A 15,298-nucleotide genomic window follows, 5' to 3' on the forward strand; every position below is an offset into this window, starting at 1 on the left:
TGTAGATTAATGGTTAGAGCACTTACCTCAAGCGAGAGCACACAGGTTCAATTCCTGAGCAGGTTTCCACATGCCTCTGTTTACCTAGTAGTAAGTCGGAACCCAGTTATTAAATGATTGGCGGATCACTTTCTGGAGGTAATAATCCCTTCAAATAAATAGGTAAGTAAGCAAGTAAGTAAGTTGCTCACTAAATCCATGACTGTTTGTGGGACACTGCTGTGCACAACTGGCTGTCTCGTTCGCCCACAAAATATACATTCAATTCACTTTACAGTATATTCTGTGAAGCAATTTGAGATGTCTCGAAGATGTGATAAGGTGCTATATCAAATGCAAGGATTATTATTATTATTGTGTCACTAGGTGGAGGGTACAGGTGTTGTGTAGGTGTAAGGTAACAACCCAAGCTGCTGGTGCTGCTCGGCGTGTGATAAGCAACCTCCAGCATGGCTTTGTTTCCAGGCAGTAAATAAATGAAGCCTTGGAATAATATTTCAGTGGATAAAACGTTTGTTCAACCGGAGCCTCTGCTGAGAGGATGCATCGTTTAGAATGTTTTTTTCTAAGGGAAGTTTACAGAAAAGAACTGCAGAAAACCAGTATTCCAAATTAGGGCAGAATATTCTCGGCTCCAGGTAAAACACTAAATCCATCTGAATCCAGTGTGGGGTTTATCATCCAACAATGATTCTGCAGTACTGAACGGGTTAAGAATCAAGCTTCTGCATTTCAAGGGCAGGTTTAAGGTCATTGGCCTTCAGAGAGGTGGGTGCAGTGCAGTGCAGTGCTCTCAGCTTGAGCAGAGATACACAGGAGAGACACTGCACAAGCTTTATCTGAACTCAGCTCAAACCCGAGCTCACCAATACTCACCGATGCTACAGGTTGATTTGATTTCCTTTTAAAACTCGGTCTCTAATAATCCTTGCATTTTAATATGGCGCCTTGTCACGTCTTCGAAACGTCTCTAAGCGCTTCGCAGAATATACTGTAAAGTGAATTGACTATAATATTTTGTGGGCAAAACGCGCAGCCAATTGCACACAGCAGGGTCCCACAAACAATTGTGGATTGAGTGACCACATTATTATTATTTTTTTTGGAAGAGGTTATTATTCCTGGAAAGGCGAACCGCCAATCGACTTACTGTTAGGTAAACAGAGGCGGGTATAGTAAGGAAACCTGCCTAACCGTCTCGCCCCGGAATCGAACCCAGATCCTCTCGCTTGCGAGACGAGCGCCCTAACCACCATGCAACAGGACTCTGGTAGATATTTGTGCAAAAGAGACAATATTTTATCTTGAGTCACGAAGCGAGTTGCATTTCAGAGTGGCCCATCTGTACGGTTGCAAGTGAATATCCTTTAGCACAAAGTGAAATTTGGAGCTCCTGCTTTTAGCTTGAGAGCATCACACTGGCACCAACCAGCAAGTGTGCCTCTCAGGAAGCAAAGAGAGCAGAGCGCAACAGACACCTTCACTGGCCTGGTTCGTATCTGCTCCTGCTATAAAGGAGCTGGCAGATTTGCTATTCTCCCTCTTTCGCGAATGATATCAGCCTGTCTCAGTCGGTCTGAGTGAGAAGGCTGTAGGTTCAACACCCATGTTCAGGCTTGCGCTTAGAGTCTGGACTTTCAGTGCACTTCACTACTGGGGAGGCAGAGGTGCCATCCTTGAGGTGAGAAACTGGGTCCATATTTTTGTTCTGTTGAGGAATATCAGTTATCTCATTTAGCTTTCCCCTCATGGCTGAGTTTGGGTTATTTCTGTGTGCAAAATGGCTGTTGCCTTTCCCTACAAAACCAATCGCTATAGAACTGTAATTGCTGTAAAGCTCTTTGAGACATTTCAACATGACTTGGTGTTATGATTATATAAGTCTGCTCTTTCTCTGTTGAATGTTGTACGGTGGATCGTCCAAAACCCAGTGAAAAAGCTTTATTGTTAACTCTGGTGGTTATGAAACGATGGGATACACTGCTGACCCAACTAGGACCCTTCTCCGGATTCTGCTCAGGGAATGAGGTCAGGTTGAAGTTGAGCCAAGAACACCCAACTACAATCTAATTAGCTTGCACACATTGCTGGCTTGACCACACAATTCCCACTGTGACTGGAAACAAACATTTACATTTGTATCTCTCTGACGAAGGGTCGTGCACCAGAAACGTTGACTCACTTTCCTTTCTCCATAGATGCTGCCTGACCTGCTGAGTTTTCCCAGCTCTCTCTGTTTTTGTTACAAACATTTACGTTTATGGGTTTATTATTTTCTTAAATGTATTGATGATTTTTGCTTCAATCACTGCTACAGTCTCGCCGCCCACGGCATGTCACAGGGAGAGTGGTCGAATGATCCCTTTAGTCTTGGCAAACAACATCTTGGCAGAAAGTAAGAACTTGCATTTTTATAGCATCTTGCTATAAAGGATTAGTGTCAACTCCAGTGACTGAGGTTTGTAGGCAAACGTACCAATCATTAGCACCAACAAATTCTCATAAACAGCTAGCAGATACATAATAATAATCCTTGCATTTGATATAGTACCTTATCATGTCTTCAAGACATCTCAAAGCGCTTCAAAGAATATACTCTAAAGTAAATGACTATATTTTGTGGGTGAAATACGGCAACCAATTGCACACAGCAGTGTCCCACAAACAGTCGTGGATTGAGTGACCAATTTATCGTTATGGTTTTTTTTCGAAGGAATTATTACCCCCAGAAAAGCAATCTGCCAATCGACTAACAACTGAATTCCTACTTACTGCTAGGTAAACAGAGGAGTGTGGAGTAAGGAAACTTGCTCAACGTTTCACCCCTTCTGGGAATCGAACCCAGGTCTCTCGCTCGCGAGAGAAATCTCCTTCTTATTCGAATGGCATCACAGGATTTTTAATGTCCACCTGGATACATGAGAGTCACTGAGGAGCACTGGCACTTAATTGCAATTAATAGCAATTAAGGGAGAATTACTGGAGCAGATTTGCTATAGATAAGTTTTGACATCATTACAGCTGCCACAGCAGTTCAAAGAAACTCATTGTGTGAACTGCTTTGAGACGTTTCGACATAAGGTATTAGATCAAGTGCAATTGCAAGTGGATCTCAATGTTCTCCTGAGTCAAAAGAACATGGAGGAGAGAAGAACCCCATGATTTTGCTCCTTGTTATAACATGAGTTTGCTTATAGCATGATTGAGTGGGACATATTCTCTTACCTCAAAAATCTCAAATCTTGAAATTGTGCCACCAAAACCCATCAACTCATTCCAAGGGTCTCTCTTCTTTCGGTGTCCTGGCCAACAATCCCCCCCCCATCCCCAAATAAAATTGATCATTGACTCCATGGCTGTTTGAGAGACATTGCTATTTCCCACAAAGTATACAGTCACACCACCTTACATTTTATCTTGTTAAGCACTTTGAGAGGTCTTGACGATGTGATAAAGCGTAATATCAAATGCAAGGATTATCATTATAAAAATGGGAATCGTCCTGTAATTTATAGAAGCACAACATCAACAGTTTAAAACACAAATGAAGGCTTTCAAACCTGGATCGCCTGAACATTAATTACATTTTCACGTCCAGTGCACGGGTTGGGTGTGGCTGTGTGTTCTAAGGTGCGCTCATGTGCTTTGTCTGAAAATCACATCAAGGTCCATTTTCATCTAAAGAAAAAAAATTAACATCTGAAAGGCATTCGACTCTAATATGCACTTGGCTTTTTAAACCCATTTTTCAAAGTAAAATATTTCCCATTATATGCAAAGTATTCAAAGTGCTTGTCAGAATTGTAGAAGCTGCTGCTTTCAGAAATCTCAGGTTGGGATTTGAAGGTTATTCTGAGTATCATAAATTATACCTGTGCAGGTCTATTAAAGCTTCCCAGCATTAAACTGAGGTGCCTATTTTATCGTTAAAACAATTTCTTTAGGGATTGAATCTTGTAATATTGGCTGAGGTATTAGCTGTAAATCTTGGTTTTATGTAGAGAATGATCTGCCAATTTCACTTTCTTTCTCTCTTTCTCTCTCGCGCCTCTTGATGCAGTGTTATATTTCTCTATAAAAACACATCTCATGCATAATTATAAGCCTCGCTTGGAATGAAATGGCAATAAAACATGCTGGGGTTAACTGGCAGGCAGATGCGGAGTGTGCTTCCGTTCTGTATTGTTCCTGTGGCAGTGAAGTGGGTATCAGAGAGAAGATGACTGCGACACTGGCTCAGAGGGATGCAGGGGAAGGCGTTGCAGTGAATGACATTGTACGTTCCCAAAGCAAGTCATAAAAATTCACCTCGGCTCCAGAGCCTGGATGAAAGCGAGGGATTGCAAGAGGCCACAAGCAGAATTTCAGCAGAATTTTTAAAAAATATATATTTATTTGTAAAACATTATATATTTTGGGCAACAAAAGGCGCAACGAAACACAAAAACACCATCTTCCGTGACATGTATTCAGATATAAGTATTACAGTTTGATTGGCAGTACCACACTTACACTCTCAAAAAACACTCACACACAAACACACTCGCACAGAGCAAGGGAATGAACAGACTCGGAGCCAATCGGAGGACAACCAACTTCAGTGGGAGCCAATGGATGTGTTTTTGCACACTGCTCTGGTGACTGCAGAGACCCCAGGCTCCTATAAAATCTGCACCTTCTGAGTGACAGGATGCAGAGCTGTGATAGAACCTGATCCAGACACACACCGACTCTAAGCCCATCTCTAACTGCTCAGGTGGAACTGTTCACTTTGTTCATCTCAAGATGCCAGAGTGCTGGGATGGGGTAAGTGGAAGTCCACGCAGGGTGTCTGGCGAGGGTGGTCTTTGTCGATGGTGTCTTGGTTAGAGAGCTTTAACCTAACGTTCAGAGCTAAACAGATGTGCATCCTTTGTTTCTGATATCAGTTTTACATGCTCTGATAAGAGGGGTGTGAGAGGGATGCTTGGTGTTGATAATGATCAATACATTTTCAGGACATGCTCCCAGCTTGCTGCTTGGTTTCAGAAGCTACCTGTTAAATACATCCAGGTAGGGGTAAAAGTGAATGCATTGGTCTGGACACTGCTGCTGAGAACGGTGTCTGTACAATGGTGTGTGTGTGTGAGCTTCATGCCAGGACTTAATATATTCAGTCAGTGTGGTGATGGCAGAGGGTTGGTTGCTGCAGCGCAGTGATCTATCAATGAAGAGGAGAGAGAGAGAGACACAGTGAGTTTGCTGTAAGGCTTTGACTGGGAGAGCTGCTGTGTCATCTCTAAGCTCAGCCACTCTACCCCTGACTTTGCTATTTTTGCACAAAGGAAATGGGAGTGTTTGTGTGACTACAGCTAATGGAGTAGGGGGTGTCTAACACTCATGGTGTGCTAATACGAGTGCCTTCATAGAGGAATGTGTGCATTGTTACTGAGACTGGAAGGTTTAGATTATATATATATATATGTGCCTACATTTACATATAATAATAAGAATAATAAATAATAATCCTTACATTTGATATAGCGCCATATCATGTCTTTGTGACATCTCAAAGCGCTTCACGGAATATACTGTAAAGTGAATTGACTGTATACTTTGTGGATGAAATTCGGCAGCCAATTGTACACAGCACTGTCCCACAAACAGTCATGCTTCACTGGGTGGTTATATACGAATCACTTTGTGTGACTTTGTCAAATATACATAAGCCTCTTGCGTGCGACCAGGAGATTTGTACTTTACCCACAAGTAGTGTTTCTGATTTTTTGGGTGCAATGGATGTTTCCCAATAAAATGGTGCGGAAATTAATTTGATTTAAAGTTTCGAAAAAGATTCCCACTTTCACAACCGGGTGAGTAAATTTGTGAGGAAGACGATGTTCAAATGGAGCGATGACACAGAGGACACATCGAGACCGTATATCATTGAAGACATGCAGGATGCCCTTGTTATAAACACGCCTCACTAGACCACGAGGTCACTAATAATGCAAGTGTTCTGTGAGCTCACGGTTACCAGACACCGGACCCTAATTCATCCAAGATCCGGAAGCAAGACTAGCAGCTACTTTTCTTTTGCAGACCCGTTGTATATGGACCCAAAGCACTGTGCCAATAGGTCACCCTGTAAAAGGTAATGGCTGAGTAATGGTGATGAGATCTAAATGCACACACCCACTGCAGCATGCTCGAACTCTTGATTTCCTCCCGTTCCCCCTGGTGGCATTTGACTCCTTTTCACAGCGAGTGCTGGGAGGCTGTTTAACTGAGAGGGCATTATACCTATCCTCATCCTGACCTCACGACAGAACCATAGAAATTTGCATGACAGAAGAAGGCCATTCAGCCCATCATGTCTGTGCTGGCTCCCTCAAGGGCAACCCATTTACTTACCCTGTCCCCATACACCTAAGGTAATGCCCACACACGTGTGCACCTCCATCCCTGAAAGTGATCAGGGAGAGGACCCTGGTTGCAAACTCGCTAACAATATCTTTTTGGTCCTTCCCTTTTTTTTGAATGGTACAAGTGGAGTTCATTGATTAGTGATTAGAGCACTTGCCTCGCAAGCCTCGCGTGACCTGGGTTTGATTTCCGAGTGGGGCAAAACCTTAGTCAAGTTTCCTTACTCCACACATGCCTCTGTTTACCGAGCAGTAAATAGGAATCCGATTGTTCGTCAATTGGTGGATTCCGGGGGTAAAAATGCATCTGCTCCCTACCCCCCACCCCAAAAAAATTGGTCACTCAATCCCTGACTGTTTGTGAGACACTGGCCTGCACAATTGGCTGCTGCGTTTCGCCCACAGAATACATGGTCAATTCACTTTACATTATACACTGTGAAGCGCTTTGAGACGTCTCAACAACGTGATAAGGCGCTATATCAACTGCAAGGATTATTATTATAACAAGTGCCCCACTGAGGGATATCTTGGGCCGTCCTCAGCCTTCATTGATGGCAGAATTTTATTTGGGAGTAAGCTTGGTAAGAGTTGTCTGACTTTGAGCACTCCTGATCTGCTTTCGCAACCATCTAATGTTCACTAGTTCACAAGCATTGATGCCACAAAATCAGCCATCCGCAATGTCTGTTGACCCGGTTAAAGCATTTCTCACGTGTGCAGTACAACTCACCAGGTGTCAGACAGAAGGCTGTGGGTTCAAGGACTTTACAATACTAATTGATATTTATATAGTGCCTTTCACATTGGGAGGATGTCCTATCAATAAAGGCACGGCATCTGAACTGGGGGTGGGAGCCGAGGGAAGCGAAGAGGAATCGTTTGAACTGAGCACCTATGCTGACAACCCAGTGCATAATCAGACGTGATGCCTTTTGGATGAATAGGGCTGCCATGTTTACCTACAAAGTCACTGCAGTTAACAGTAATTCCTCTGAAACCCTCTGAGACAACCTCCCAACACGAGAGCTGCTATATTGAATGTAAGTATTATTATGTACAAAGAGTGAATTTGGCTCAGACTTTGACAAATGCTTTTCTTTTTTAGGGTTTTAATGACTGACGTAACACTTTGCACAAGTAGCACTTTGAGGGGTTTTGATGTTTTAAAAAAAAGTTACCTTCCATGTGAATGGGAATTGCATATGTATTTGAAGAGAAATAATATAGAAGGGGACAGAGCAGAGTATTGAATTTAGATTAATAATAATAATTTAGTAAATTAATCCATGACTTTATCTGGGACACTGCTGTGCGCAATTGCCAGCTCCGTTTCACCCACAAGTTATACAGGAAATTCACTTGGGGAAATGCTTTGAGACATCTAGAAGACATAATAAGTCTCCATATAAATTGCAAGGATTATTATTTATAGATTAGTGAGCTCTATCTGGAGCTACCACCAGCATAGATTGATGGGCTGAATGACCTCCTTTCTGTAATATCTATGATACATAGTGATAATGGTGGTTTATATCCCACTGAAATGTAACCAATCTTTAACCCCTTCATTGCCACAATAGTAATATTTGGACAAAAAATATAAAGGTTCATCTTATGGAAAGATTACGGTGAAGATCTCTGGTTCTTTACCGGTTAACTGTTGCTAACTTCCCATCTTGTAAATAGTATAATCTCGTGGTGAAAGCATTTCGTCCCTCCCAGAAAATGCAGATACTTTCGAATACTCTGCATTGATTGCCGCAGAATCATTAAATGTTACCGAAACAGGCCATTCAGCCCATCAAATTAATTGTTTTTATACAAGTCTCCCGCTCGACTATAACACTCCTGCTCACTCCCCATACTCTTTAAAATTCATTTTTTCAAGCGTCTATCTGATTTCTTCTTTAAAAAATTTATGGGCACACCACAACTTAAGAACAGAAATTTCAACTGCACTTTGTCTAAAGACATGTCTTTCTGACTTTCCTTTCAAGGCTAAAATTGAGGAGAAGTAAGATAGCATGGAGAAAGCCTGGAAGTGGGATTTAAAAGATAAGGCACTGCACGGATGAATAAAGTGGGGATGAATGAATGAACAGTAGGTTGAATGGTCTGCTGCTACTTTATCCTACAAATATATTATTATTAATATTATTATTATATTATTATTATTAAATATATCCAAGATCTGTGAGCTCCTCTCTTAAACTAAGGATTTCCAAGTTTAGAGTCAGTGAAAAGAGCAACAGTGACTGATTTGGTATCAAATTTGATCTGTGTATCTTAGCCTTGACAATATCAACTGCTAATGATGAAAGTCCATTCTCCCAAGATGAAGACAGCTGATAAGGGCCAAAGACACAGTGACAATGTGCCCGTGGGTTATCGCAACTAAATCAGTTTGTGAAAAGTGAAAGGGCAGAAGCACTGCATCCTGTACCAGGCTTGATCAATAATAAATAGTCATATTATTAGATCAATCAGGAGAAACCTGAAACAGAACCGGAAACACTGGAAATGCACATCATAGAGAGAGAGAGATTATTATTATTATTACGATGGTTCAAGCTGAGCCCTTCACAGATTCAAACCTGCATTTAGTGATATAAAATAATAATGTATCTATGACTGGAGCTATTTTTGTAGCATAGGATTTTTTTAATGGAATGCCTTTACAGTGTTCCTCTGCGAAATAGAATCCAAATCGATTGGGGTGAAATGACAGATAGTACATTGGTTTTGGAGAGATAGCAGAGTAGGTTTGCTATGAGGTGTGTGTGGAGCAGGAGGTAAATGGTTGTGAAAGCCAGGATGCATTGAGGAGGCATTCTCTGGTGCTGAGAAAACTGTGATTTGCTTGAAGTCTTCAGGATTATGAAGGGATTTGGCAGAACAAGCAGGACATGATTAATACAATCAATTGCTTGGAGGCATAACTTTAAAATTCGGACGAAATAGCTTAGGACCACTGGCGGGTGGGTCGGTAACCTGAGGACACCAGTATAAAAGAAACAAAGGGGAGGTGAGGAGAAAGTTTTCACACAGCAAGTTCAGATCTGGAATGCATTGCCTGAAAAGGTGGTGAAAGTTGATACAATAACAACTTTTAAGAGAGCAGTAGATAATTATTTGGGGAGGACACGTTTGCAGGGCTGTGGGGAGAGAGCTGGGGAGTGGGATTGATTTGGATAGCTCTTTTCAAAGAGTCGGCACAGACACGATAGGTCGAATGGCCTCCTTCGGTGCTGTATAATTCTATGATTCTGACCAGATGTAAGGCAAGGAGATATTTCTTCTCACAGAGAGCAATAGGAATTGGAATGCACAGCACGAGAAAGTCTTCATTTGACATCTTTGCGCATTGACAAAGGAGTGTATATTTGTGTTGGAGTGTGTACGTGTGTATAATTTTGGAATCAAATCCCAAGCTTTATAATCCTTTCATCCTTCTCAATATTTGTCCACTTGCAATGCTAAATCCGATTACAAAGTGCGTGATAGAAAATGTGTTAACGTGGCATCCATGCGTGCTAAACCCACGATATACAATGGAAATGTGCAGATGCTCAATTTTGGATGCTCAAGAATGATGGACAGGCTAAATGCTGTTCCAAACCCCGTGGATCAGCAGGAATGGCCATTTCATTGTCTGGTACAGCTCATGACGAGCACTGACTGAACCTTACAGTCTTTCATCGACAGTCTTTCTCCTGATTGCAATGCAGCAAAATGACGTGAATCTGCAGTAACGATTTTGGTCTTGTTTAATCCTTTTACCAGTATGAGCAGACAAACCCCTGGAGCAACCTAATAGGGGCAGAGGATATGGAGGGGGGGGGGGGGGGGAGAGTTGGAAAGCCCCTCCCAATTCGTAATAAATGACAGGCCTGAAATTAAACCTCAACACCATTTTGTCTTTAAAATATAAGGCGGCTCAAAATTGTGGAAATTCTGCTTTAATTTGGCAGCTGATTGTTTTTAAGAGCTGTAGAAATGGGCTTTTCAACTGAAGAATTGTCCACAATTCTGCTCCATCTTATATTTTAAGACCATCATGTGTAATGACAGAAGAATTTCTGTGTAGAATTTCGTGTCTCGTTTGTTTCGCTGAATCTCCCAGGGAATAAAAATATCAAGGTTAAAGTATCCTTGAAGCAGAGACGGTCTTATGACTGAGAAGGGAGGGTGGAATGGGGCTGAGATTGTATTATACTGGAAGCATTGTAATGAGATTGGAGTGTGTCACAGATAGTGTTCTAATGGGCAGTGATTGGAGGGTGGCATGTAAGAGATTAGCTATTTGATGCTTAAAACCCTATCAGCTTCCCACACAGACACTTCCCGTCTTTAATGTAATTTGGAATTATAAAATGGGAGCTCAAGAGAACCGAAGTATAATTCTTGGAATCAGAATAAATAAAATGTTGAGCACCAATCCAGTGGTTGGTATTTGGCCACAGCAATTTGCACTCAGTGGTCTTTGTGCAACGATTTCCTAATGAACAGTTTCCCAAGGATCACTGTGACATTGCTTCCTCCTTGAGCGAGCTTGCTGTGAAGTATTCTTCCACTTCACAAAATCACAAGAGTGGTGCAAATGAAAAAGGCCCTTTTAATCCACTTGATCTTATTCCAGATTAGCTACCCTTAGTCTTTTGATTACAGTATCAACCTATTTATTGAATTCGTCCAGTGTCCTGGCCACCAGCACTCTTCTTGATGTCCTGTTTCTGATGTTAATTACTGACTATTTAAAGAAATTGTGGAGTCCTGTATCATAATAATCCTTGCATTTGATATAGCGCTTTTCACGTCAGGAGGACGTCCCAAAGCGCTTCACAGAACACAATGTAAAGTGAATTGACTGTATATTTGTGGGCGAACGCGGCAGCCAATTGCGCACAGCAATGCCCCACAAACAGTCGTAGATTGAAAATGACCAATTTATTATTGTTTTTGGTTTTGGAGGGATTATTATTAGGCTCTGTGTGGAGTAAGGAAACTTGCCCAAGGTTTCGCCCTCTGCCTGGAATTGAACTCGGGTCTCTCGCTTGCAAAGCGAGTGCTCTAACCACTGAGCTACAGGACTCCACATATTGGTTAGAGCACCTTAACCATTGCAGATCAAATAAGCACCCAGTTGCGTTAGCGTATTGGTAAACCGCTCGCCTCACAAGTGAGAGGACCCAGGCGAGCGAAATCTTAGGCAACTTTCCTTACTCCACACCTTCTGTTTACCTAGCAATAAGTAGGAACCCGGTTGTTATTCGATTGATGGATCGATTTCCGTGGGGAATAATCCCTTTTGGATTAATTTGGTCACTCAGTCCACGACTGTTTGCGGGACACTGCTGTGCACAATTGGCTGCCTCGTAGTGTACTCTTACAGAGTGAGCACTGCATTGCTATAAGTATCATGGTTCAGTTGCAAGCTCTTATTTTGGTACACAATGTCAAATTGTTTTGAATGAGAGAAGCAGGTAGGTATACTGGTGTCTCGGCCAATTATTTTCCCTCATCAAAATTCACTTAAAAGTTAAATGGAGCCATTCATATCATTGCTGGTTATATGTTTTGTCTATTAAAGTTTATAACCACATAGGAGGTACTGCAGAGGAACTATCAGCACGGGGCTGAAATGTAGAAACATGGAAACAGGAGTAGGCCATTCAGCCCCTCAAGGCTGTTCTGCCATTCTATAAGATCATAGCTGATCTGCACATCAAGTCCAATTATCCTGCCTTGCCCCGTATCCGTTAATGCCCTGAATGTTAGAATCAGGCTCCTCTGGGAACGGATTCTGCTCGAAAAATCTCCATTGAGATGTCACTGCACTTTAAGATGTGAAGAGCACCGAAATAATTGTCACGTGCAGAAAGGGTATATCACCAAAGGGTTTGGGTTTGTCCATCATGGACCCATAATTTTTAGGAGGTTGTGTTATTGGGGAGAGGGTTCTCTGTGCACTCACTGGTTAATTATTTCTATTTGAATGTTCTCCCCAGGAGCACGACATTGACACTCCCTATGGGATGTTGCACGTGGTCATCCGCGGTGCCCCGAAAGGAAACCGCCCGGCGATCCTGACCTACCACGATGTGGGGATGAACCGTGAGTTGAGCTTTTCTCCATGTACTGGGCATCTGCTTACATATACAGTCTGATCCCTATCGACACAAATGGCACCATGAGAAAGAGAATTCTCAGGGAGTAAGCAGTGTGCTCCACACAAGGCAGTTAGGTCCAGTAGAGTTCTGTACAATGGGAGTCAAGGCTGTTGGAACTCTACGTGAGAGATATGGGAAGTTGTTTGGAACAATGTAGCTTTGACAGCATTACACTTGGATCAGGATTGTGTTTGACCTGAGATGACTTTCTGAACCGAATGATGTCCATTGCAGGTTCTGCTGGTGTAGTTGGGGTTTCTTAACTGGTGACATTGCAGTGACAAGAGGGTCCTCTGTATCTGTATTAATTCCTTGTGCATTGTTTACTTTACTTAGTTGGAATGCATAATTCAGGGTGATCTGCATGTGCTTCTCCTCGCTTATCTCTTTTCCTTTATCGAAATTGTGTATCAGCCTAGCTCAGTGGTAGCACTCTCGCCTCTGAAGTCAGGAGGTTGTGGGTTCAAGCCCCACGTCAGGACTTGTAATCCCATCATCTAAGATGACACTCCAATGTAGTGCTGGGGGTATGTTGCATTGTTGGAGGTGCTGTCCTTTGGATGGGACAATAAACCGAGGTCCCGTTTGCCTGTTCAGGTGGACGTTTAAGATCCCACAGCACTAATTGAAAAGAGAAGGGAGTTTCTCTCATTGTGTTCTGGCTAACAATCCCCAAATAAAATTGGGCACTCACTCTGTGGCTGTTTGTGGGACATTGTTGTGCGCAACTGGCTGCCATGTATCGCCCACAAAATACACAATCAATTCACTTCACAATATATCCTGTGAAGCACTTTGAGATGTCTCGATATCAAAGGCACTATATCGAATGCCAGGATTATTATTATTATTAATGAATAAACACGACTGCGATACAATTGGTTCTGGGGGCGGGTGGGGTGGGGTGGTGAAAGGATTGGAAGTAGAGATATGGCGATGAGAAGATATTCTGAAGCATTTTGGTTGGTTGCCTCGGGTTCAGAGAGTATTTATTTGTGCAATGCCCTGCCCAGGAGATCCAGTAGGTGGTATGGTCCAATATAGGATAGCATCTTGTATACTTGTTAATTCTGACATCATTCCACTCGTCTCTCCTGAAGGCTGTTCAGACGATAGATTTTTAGCAAAGCTCATTTCCATTAGGAGTTGTGTAACCCAGTCCAGACTCACAATATTCATTGTGATCAAACAGATAGCTGTTAGTGATGGCTGAAAAATCTCAGTACCTGGACCCCAAAAACGTTTCACCATCAGACCCCCTTTAAAGGGGAATTCTCATGATCAGAGCCCCCTCCCCCCCCCGTTAAAGAGGTTTCACCATCAGTACCCCCTCTTCCCCTCATCAAGTCCGCGCATTAATGGGGTGTCACCATCAACATCTCCAATAAAGGAAGAGACACCATCAAGACCGCTATTAAAGGGGGAAGTCTCACTATTAGGACCTTCATTAAAGGGGATGTCTCACCATCAGCCTCCCCCTTCTGTACTCAGACTCTGTTTGATGTAGTTATCCTTCTTGCTGCTCTAGCAAATAATGAGGAAAAACTCACAAATTGTGGCAATCATAAATTAGCTCTTCACTGTAGAAATATACCTGGTATGGTTCTGGGAATCTGTGTCACAGTTACCATGGTTACTGAGATCTGGAAGTTCAACGACAATCATAAAAGCAATTACTAGCCCTGAAATGTGCTGTGTACAGAAGATGGCGACAGCTCTCACTCTCATCCATAACTTATTGATTGAGAGGCAAATGTTTGCCTTTGCGACGCTCCCTGTTTACACCATTTCTTGTCACATTTCTAATAGAATCCTACAAGCTATCTCCCATTGAGTATTGTTGAGCTGACCTACAGTCAATGCTGTGAACTGCAAGTGAACGGACCGAGGCGTTATGCTTCTCGGTGATCTGTTGTGTGTAACAAAGTGGACCTTTCCCATTCAAGCAAATCTTCTGTCACAGTTTAGAAGGGGATTCTTTCATAAGGAATCTTCGCTGATTGTCTATGGGAAAATTGGTTGCTTCGAGTTATTCCACGAGCGTTCTCTCATTGTTCAAAGACCTGAATCATGTGGCCCCTCAGTCTTCCTTTTTCCAATGTTTATGATTTAGAGCAATAATAATTATAATAATCCTTACATTTCATATAGCACCCATCACGTCATTGAGATATCTCAAAGTGCTTCACAGAATATATTGTAAAGTGAATTGACTGTATATTTTGTGGGAGAATAGTGGCAGCTAACTGCCCAATACTGTACTCGGTATTCAAAATATGGTCTTCTTAGTGATCCACACCAGGTTTGATGTCCAATGCTCCCTGGATGCAACCCAACATTTCATTAGATGGTTGCTTTGTGCTGGGGTACGTGACTATTCTGCAGTGATGTATTGCAAAGATTAAGCTTCTGATGGTAACCTTGGTGATGAAGCTTTCGAGCATCAAACAGTTGAACACAAGTCATTTATAGATTCTGTTGCGTAGTGGAGTTTGGTTAGTCACCCTGGAGAGGCAGCCATTGTTTCCAGATGGGGACGGCTGACGGTGGCTGTTGTCTTTCTGTAGGTCAGCTGTGAGGCCAGGGGTTTTTCTGTCATGGCTTGAGTGGGAACCTTTGGTCAGAATAATTGGGAGAAATAGCCCACTGTAATCTTCGGATAAGATTTATCTTAGGATAAATCATAATGTGGCAGAAATGTGTTCTGTGTGACATTGAGAG

The 15,298-nt window shown here is 42.4% G+C and overlaps 1 protein-coding gene across 8 annotated transcripts in view; it reads left to right on the top strand.

Annotated features, from left to right (window-relative positions):
* Positions 1–15,298, top strand: part of ndrg4 (NDRG family member 4) — a 62,732-nt gene that overhangs the window by 22,303 nt on the left and 25,131 nt on the right. For 6 of the 8 annotated variants that reach the window (XM_007904652.2, XM_007904650.2, XM_007904649.2 and 3 more), the window contains exon 4: positions 12,416–12,521. In XM_007904652.2, coding sequence (XP_007902843.1) covers positions 12,416–12,521 — 106 coding nt within the window. Of the gene's footprint in view, positions 1–4,665; positions 4,807–12,415; positions 12,522–15,298 lie in introns of those variants that run through there. The other 2 variants (XM_007904653.2, XM_007904654.2) reach the window with 2 other exon arrangements.

The sequence above is a fragment of the Callorhinchus milii genome, unplaced genomic scaffold (assembly GCF_018977255.1).
Source record: "Callorhinchus milii isolate IMCB2004 unplaced genomic scaffold, IMCB_Cmil_1.0 Scaffold14, whole genome shotgun sequence".
Lineage (NCBI taxonomy): Eukaryota > Metazoa > Chordata > Chondrichthyes > Chimaeriformes > Callorhinchidae > Callorhinchus > Callorhinchus milii.